This window comes from Limulus polyphemus, unplaced genomic scaffold (assembly GCF_000517525.1).
Source record: "Limulus polyphemus unplaced genomic scaffold, Limulus_polyphemus-2.1.2 Scaffold3120, whole genome shotgun sequence".
Lineage (NCBI taxonomy): Eukaryota > Metazoa > Arthropoda > Merostomata > Xiphosura > Limulidae > Limulus > Limulus polyphemus.
In genome coordinates this window covers 101,944-110,276 of record NW_013668730.1, presented here as the reverse complement: position 1 = coordinate 110,276, position 8,333 = coordinate 101,944, and the positions used below count along the sequence as shown (strand labels likewise).

Here is an 8,333-nt window from a genome sequence, read left to right as displayed (position 1 = left end):
TTTTCCATTTGTACTTTTTTGCTACTGTTGTTGATTTTCCTGTAGTTGCTGCTGACTTTGCTGCAACTATTGGATACTTTCTTCCTGTTTCCTTTCTTGTTCTAGTTGCCACTGCTGTAATCTCTCTTCTTATTTATTTTCTTTCTTCTTCAACCACTGCTGTAGTCTCTTTTCTTGTTCATTTTCTTTTTTCCTCCAACCAGTGCTGTAGTCTCTCTTCTTGTTTATTTTCTCGTTCTTCTTGTTTCCTTTCTTTTCCTTCAACAACTGCTGTAATCTCTCTTCTTGTTTATTTTGCTGTTCGAGCTGCCACTATTGCAGGTTTTCTTGCCATTGCTGTAATCTCTCTTCTTGTTTCTTTTCTTTTTCCAACAACCACTGCAGTAGTCTTTTTTCTTGTTTATTTTCTCGTTTTCCTCGTTTCTTTTCTTTTTCCTCCAACCACTGCTGTAGTCTCTTTTCTTGTTTATTTTCTCGTTCTTCTTGTTTCTTTTGTTGTTGTTGTATTGCTGCCATCAAATCTGCTAAGTCATAGTTGGATTTGGCACTTCTCATTTCCCATCTTTTTTTCTTTTCCGTCCCACTCTCTGACATCCAATTTGTTTCGTCTGTGTTCGTTTGTTAATTTTCCGTAGAAATTCTTTCCGAAAAACTTCAGCGATACTAGTCTTTTCTTAAATAAAACTAGTTTATTCTTTCTCAATTCAACTTTACAATACACTTAATTTCCACAGTCACTTTAACACATGCAATGAACGATTCACGCACTTTACTTACTGAATTATTTTTGAATTATTTTTAGTTTTATTTAGAATTTGTTTCATAGATGCTGTTAGAAATGTTCAATTGAAATGAAAAGCTAACAAGGCTTGATGCTATAAACATGGCATCTTTGAATTCGAAAGTTAACCGATATCTTAAATCCCTGATTTAATCCATAATGGTATTGAAAGAGTTTGTTATAAATATGATCATTTATAAAAACAAAACAACATAAAATCCCACCTCGACTGGGAATTGTAAGCAAGACTTCCACAGTAGAGTTAAGCACTATAACCACTGAGCCATTTTCACATCCAGTGTTTAAAACTAATGTAAAGAAATATTGATTTGAAATATCACGGTATTGGAAGTTGCTTAATCGTGCCCTCTCAACTTTTTTATAATGTGAAAATAATTTTATTCTTTCTAGGCAACGGCAATGTTCCTCGGCGAATTTTCATGTTTGGCAGCTTTTAAATTACTTCTCATATACTACAATAGACGTCGCTTACCTGGAGGTGTCAACGTGAAGTTACCAGCGAGCATCGATGGAAATAGGAATTTCAATCCGCTGATATTTTTACCTCCTGCCATGTGTGATATGATTGGAACCTCTGTGATGTACATTGGCCTCAATATGACAAATGCATCAAGCTTCCAAATGTTCAGAGGTAACAATGTAAAAACAAAAACAAATACATTTTGAAGTGTTGTTTCTTCTTGAAATGTACATTACGTTAGTTTTTAAGAAGAATTTTTCGATAAGAATTACTTCGATATCTTGGAAAACGAGCTTTTGATTTGAGCTATCCAAATATTAATTATATTATTTTCACGACTTTGCTTGTAATAAGATAGTCTATGAATAGGAATTTGTTTTTACGTATTTTTGTAGTTATTTTTTAAATTTATGTATTTGTATCTTGTATATGGCAAAGCTACTAAAGCTACATGCTTTAATTCCTCAATTTGAACCACTGAACATTTATCATAACTCTATCATTCACCACTCACACGAAAGGATTAATGTCAGTTTTATAAAGCACTCACAGCTTAAAGTGCGGATATTATTTTGTGGTATTCCATGGATTCAAACTTGACTTGCTAGATACAAAATTCAGAGCTGTATCACAGGCCTACCCTAGATTTATTAGATCCTTTTAAAATAAAAAGTTTTGTCTTTTGTTGTAAGACCTGGTGTGGTTTGGTGGTTAACTTGGCCAAAATATGAATTTAATGGTTTATGATTAGTGGCCCATTGCCTCAAAACTGTGCTCCATACTTTTGGGCAGTGGGAACACAATAAGAGTGAAAGCCAACTACCAAGATTCGGTGAGGTAAGAGTAGCCCAAGAGATGGCAATGTGTACTGTTGACTATTGCCTTCTCTCAAGTCTATTGGTTGAAAATTAGGATAATGGCTTGCAAGTAGGCTTTTGTGCAGATTTCCACGAATATTATAAAACAAACTTTTCCTGTAATGGTTGTCTGCAATTTTACTTCATAGAAAATATATTTTATGTAAAACAGGGGTTCTGTTTTATGGAGTCAATATCAACAGAAAAGTGAGTATAATCAAAAATTAACTTTTAACAAGCATGAATGCATTAATGGATTACTGCATGGGCATGTTGGGCAACTGTCCAGAGCCTAAGGCTTCCTGGGTCAAAGAGTTACTCTTATTTAACCTCTTCTATTTGTTACATAATTTCATTAACTAATATTTATTAAACCAATGTGCATTTTATGTTGCATTTTGATTAAATGGAAATAAAATTGAATTGTTACTCACCTAAAATTAACACTCCACAGATAGCCCTCGTGTAGCTTTGCGCGAAATTCAAAGCAAACAAACAGTTAATGTTAATATTGGAATCCATATGCATTTAGTTTTAGTGTAAAGAACTGAAAACTGAAGAGATAACGTTTGTATATAATAAACCAGACATTTTTGCCACCCAAGAGCTACTACTATCATCAGAAGGCAAGAGAAAACCCACTCCTAAGCTTTCACAATAACATTCTTCAAATATTGATTTTCTCTTTTCGGGATTTGTAGCTGTAACTGGTGTTTTCTTGTTGTTGTTTTTTATAAGTTGTTGTTTGAAGTTAAGCACAAAGCTACACAAAGGGCTATCTGTGCTCTGCACATCACGAGTATCGAAACCTGGTTTCTAGCATTGTACGTCCGCAAACATACCGCTGTGCCACTGGGGGGCAATTTGTTTGTAAGTAAATAACTACTTTCTTTGCTCCAAATTTAGTCGAGGTTAAGATAATTCAGTTTTTCTTTGCAATTAATTTTTGGCGATTCTCCATTATTCCATCATGATAGCAGGATTTGTCTTTTACAATAAAATTCTTCACATAATCATTTTCTCTTTTTGGGAGTTGTAGCTGTGACTGGTGTTTTCTGGCTTTTTGTAAGTAAGTAACAACTTTACCGTTACATTCAATACATTTTTATTTATCCATTTATTCTGTATATTTCCTTATCCTAGTGTGATTATGAGTTGCTACTGCTTGTGGAGTTTATTGCATACTTTATGGAGGCTTTTGAATTATTGATCTTAACTAAACTTCTAAAATAGCAATTGTGGTATGCAGGCATATAATATTTTCTTTCTCATATAAAAATGGTTAAGAGAACCAACAAGTTCCTTTCATCCTAGTTACTTACGGAACTACGTCAGTCAACTGTGACGTTTTATGTACTTTCTCGTGAGAAATATTGCTGTAATGTCAAACACACTTTATAACAATCGACAATGAACTTTTCCATAGGCAAGTCACGTGATGCCCAATCTCTTATTTTGAAGCGAGAGTGACCATATTTCAGTACCTTTCTCCTAAGAAGAATGATGTTGTGATTATTAGAATATAATGCCATATTATCTCAGTCTGGAACAACTCAGTTTAACTTAACACTTTCCTTAAGCACATAATATGATACAAGATTACAATTTAATATCATATCTCTCTTCAGTAAGGTACCATATTTTGATTTTATTTGAGTATTTTAATGAAAATTGTTTCACTGTACTTAATTTATGTCCAAACACTTTCTTTGCTCCAATCTCAGTAGAGGTTAAGATAATTTAGTTTTTTCTTTGCAATTCACTTTTGGTGATCCTCCATTATTCCATCATGATAGCAGGATTTCTCTTTTGCAGTGTATGTTTTCTTTAAACGAGTATATTAACCTGTGCTCTTCTAATCTGTTGAGTTATTGATTTGAAACTTCTCACTTGAAGTGCAATTTCCATGGGTCAAAGGATTTATGACCAGCAAAAATAATTAGATGCTGAGGAGTAATGGTGTAAGTGACAGTAGTGGGGTCTAAGATAAGGTCTATATGATCATTTTTGCTGAAGACACACCCTGCTTTACTTAGAACAGCTGGTCAGAATTTTCCCTGATTTCTAACTTCAGTGTACAGGAAGCATGGGTGACTGAGGATTGTTGCAGTGGTGCACAGTCTGGTGAGTCTGAGATTGGATGGGGTAGTTTCTGTAGAACTCACAGTCATTTGCTGGCCACAGTAGTCCAACTTCAGTTCTGGTTGATGCTATTTATGTTTGGTAGAAAGAGACTGGAAGTGCGTCTGGTCTATCACATGGATCTGTTTTGCCAGCAGGTGAGACAATGGGTAGAGAATTGTGAAGGTGCTTTTTGGTGGAAAAATGGGTGAGCCTTTCTATGATGCAAGGTATATTGTCAGGGTGACCATGGGTTGAAGAGAAGCCTAAGATCATGTAGAATCTCTGGACAGGCTATCTGGTAACTTTCTGTTATATGATCTACGAGCAGGGGGTCTAACTCTCACTTAAGTGTAGGTGTCCCTGCACCAACCAACCCCATCACTTCTCAAACATTTAAGATATCTCAATCTGGTGTTGACCGAGATTCAGTAGGTGAAAGATTCATGGTGAACATATAGGTAACTGTTAAAGAGGCAAAGCAGCTCACGCGCCTGTCATTTAAGGGTGAAGCAAGTAATGACTTGTTGAAAATCTTGAAATGTTTAAGGCAGGGCGACGCCTATAATGGCTGGTTTTGGGAACAAGAAATGCAATGTCTGATCCTAATTTTGGACGATCCAGGCCTCGAAGATATCAAGCAGTTGGGCGAGGAACAGCTATGGGACTGGAATACAGTTAGATGAGTTGCACTGATAATTTAACCCAGCGGAGAACAAAACTATCCATTGGGCCAAGTTCTGGGCACAAAAGAGGAATCTTTCCAAGAACTTTGGTGCATATTTCGGTGCACCAGTTGCATAAAAGGCATTTGGTTGAGTATGGTGGTCCATACAAAACATAACCACAGCAGCTGAGGGAATATTCCTCTCTTTTGACTTCACGAATTCATATGAGCCCCTTTATCATATGTTGAAGTCCTTGCAGGGAATAACTCATGTCAAGCTTTGCTGAGTGAAAGCCAGAGGTAGTATACACTGACATTGTGACACAACCCTACAGCACCTATTAAATTGAAAGGCTCATCCCATTAATGTTTGTATGAAAGCAGATGCTAATGATATCTTTGTTCTGGATATCACTTTGGACGATAGGACTAAAGCATTTGCTTTGGGTGCAGCCAGGTGGGTCACTTCTAGGTGAATGACCGTGATTTGCCATGGAGCAAGATAGGTAATGTAGCCATTTGTGACCAACTGCACAGCAAATGCAAGAGAAATAGCAGCAGCTACAACGTTTACTTACGTTGTGGAAAACTGATGAAAGCCCAAGTTGATTCTAGTCACTGTCTTGTGTTGGTGCAGCATATAGCTTTTGCCAAAGGGTGTGATGATCAAATAAGCTTTTCATGGTTAAGTGGCACTTGGTATGTGCTTATAAAGGTAGTAGGAGGGTAAGATATTGAGTTCCTAGTTGATATATCAGATGACAGGACACTGTTTGATCTCACCATGTATCAATCATGCCAAGAGAACCCACCACTCCAGCCTGTTAACACTGACTTCATTCTGGTGAATGATGGTAGATAAGATATGGCTGTAAAGGCACATTTCAGACTATGTCTAAGTAATGTCAACTACAGAAAGAAGGTACTTATTACTAACCTAGCTTCAATCATTGGCATCCTCAGAACATGCTGCAGAAATTATCAATCAATTTTGCCTGTGCAGCAGGTGAGCAGCATTTCTGTGGGAAAATTATTCTTGACCAGGATTGACCCAGAAGTACTGGATTACATGATTGTACATTGCAAATAGAGTCACACTATCTTCATGTACACAAGTGGCATTTCATGGTTTACCATGGATAAAGTCTAGTATGCTGCTGTCATATAATGTGCTTAGAGAACCATTGCATGAAATGCATTGTTTTCTCATAGAAAATAGTAAGCATTTATTTGGAAAATGATTTGTTGGAAATTGTAAGAAGTTCCAGAGTTGTCCTGTAATTATTCAGTATTCAGCTTCAAGAAGGCATGCTCATCAAAATGTCAAGCACACTCTAGGTAACCTCAAACTAGTTGTATCATTAATGTTTTTTGTGATGTGTATGAAAACAATTACTCAGCTGATGATATATTTGAGATCATTAATTGAGGATTTTGCAAACAATCTTGATTCAACAGTAGCTAAAGTTGACTGACCTGTTGGTTAAGATAGTTGACTGGGTCGAAGAAAAATTGTTTGCTATCTCATAGATACAGGCAATGCATGCTCGATTAAACAGCAAATGCTTCCTTGAATCACTAGAGGTGTAGTTAACATCAGTAGTGATTGTCAAAAACGAAGTAGAGCATTCCAAGATTTTGCGTAGGCTACAGACAGGTTAAAGCAGTAGCTAGCATTGAAGCTTCCCTCTCCCATAGATAGGAAAAGTGGATCAATTGCTGAACGCTTTAGATATAGACTCCAAGATGACAAGAGCAGACCCTAAACTGGTTTCAGCACTTGATCTGGTTTATGAAAGCTATACATCTTTTCATTTGGTCTGTGTAATGCTCACACTACTTTTAAGAGGTTGGTACTGCTTATACTAAAGATGTTCAATGGGAAGGATGCCTGGTCTATGTCAACAATGTATTAGTGTTTGGTTGCACATTCAAGTCTGCTACCAATAATCTGTGCATTTTACTTTAGCAGTTAAGAATCACAGGTTTAAAGTTGAAACCAGTGAAGTATGTGTTGAAGCAAACACAGATGGGATAATGTGGGAAAAGACTGAGTTTCTACTGAGCCTGCAAAAATCACAGAGGTTCAAGACTGGCCCCAGTCCAAACAGAAAAGAGAATTATCCAGTTTCCTTTTTTTGCACCATGTTACTAATACTTTGTGACCAACTTCTCCAAGATCACAGCACAGATTCATAAAATTGGGTGAATGCACATAGCTTATATGAGCAGCTACGAATGTAGATAGGCATGTTGTGCCACTGTTATTAGCCATCAAGAGGTGGTTCTCAATCTGTGTTACAGCTCTTAGGCAGGACATTCCTTAGCGTTTGCATATTTCAAGGAATGTTGGCCATCAAAATAGTCATTCTTGATTACTTCACTAATTGGGCTGAGGCGTATTCAGAACAGTCTGTAACTAATGTGTTTAGTGCAGCGCTGGATAATCCAATTTGGAGCACCTGAAGAAATTCACATGAATCAAGAGATAATTTCAATAGTCAGTTATTCTTTAACTTGTGGAAATTGTTGGGTGCAGTGATGATGTGCACTTAACCATGTAACCTTCATTCTGGGAAGTGAGTAGCACAAACCATCAAGCAGATGCTTGTGAAGTTTATTAATCCTGGCTGAAATAATTGTGATAAATATTTGCTGCATGCAATAATGGCATACCATGCAATAGAACAGAGATTGACTTATATTTTTGCTGAACAACCTCATGTTCAGTCGTGAAATATTGCTTTATGTAAATGTGATGTATGGTTTTTCTTTCCTAGGTCAGATGTGTTACAGTGTATGCACGGATATTTGGAGTGACTAAGGTTTTTACAATGCATACAATACTTAATGCAATACCTAAATGCAATGACTGCATTATCATCCAGCTACTTAGTTTCTTACTTCGAGTCCTGCTGAATGGATGTGAGATGATTTGAGGGAATATTTACGTAAGATTATTCCTTCTGAAATGGCTCATCTATACACAAGTGTTGTGATTGCAGCTGACCAATATTAGCTTTTAGATTTAATGATAACTAGTTTCAAGGAATCTTAGAATTCGTTACATTAAGTGATGCTTCTATTGGTCCAGTCACTCACTATTTTTGGAGACGATAATATCAAGGACATGAATTACAACGATTTCACCTACAGCTCCTTATTTCGAAATATGTTGCTTCAGATTACAAATAAAAGCTTATGTCCAATATTGCACGAGAAAGTTTCAAAATACCAGTTTCACCATTACAACAGTTACTGCGTAAGGCAAAAAAAAAAACCCCAACTAAATCAGGTATTAGAAAAGTTTGTTGATTTGGCTTTTGAAGACACGAGAGGGACAAATTGTATCTTCAAAGTATTGTTGAATCAGTAGGAGGAAGGTAAACAATGATTGCAAATTCATACGTATACGATCTTCCACGC

The 8,333-nt window shown here is 36.4% G+C and overlaps 1 protein-coding gene across 1 annotated transcript in view; it reads left to right on the top strand.

Moving 5' to 3' along the window:
• The window catches only part of LOC106468702 (solute carrier family 35 member F6-like), a 65,426-nt gene that overhangs the window by 25,134 nt on the left and 31,959 nt on the right, over positions 1-8,333 (top strand). The window contains exon 3 of the mRNA XM_022397063.1: positions 1,193-1,433. Within this exon, the coding sequence (XP_022252771.1) occupies positions 1,193-1,433 (241 nt within the window). The remainder of the gene's footprint in view (positions 1-1,192; positions 1,434-8,333) is intronic.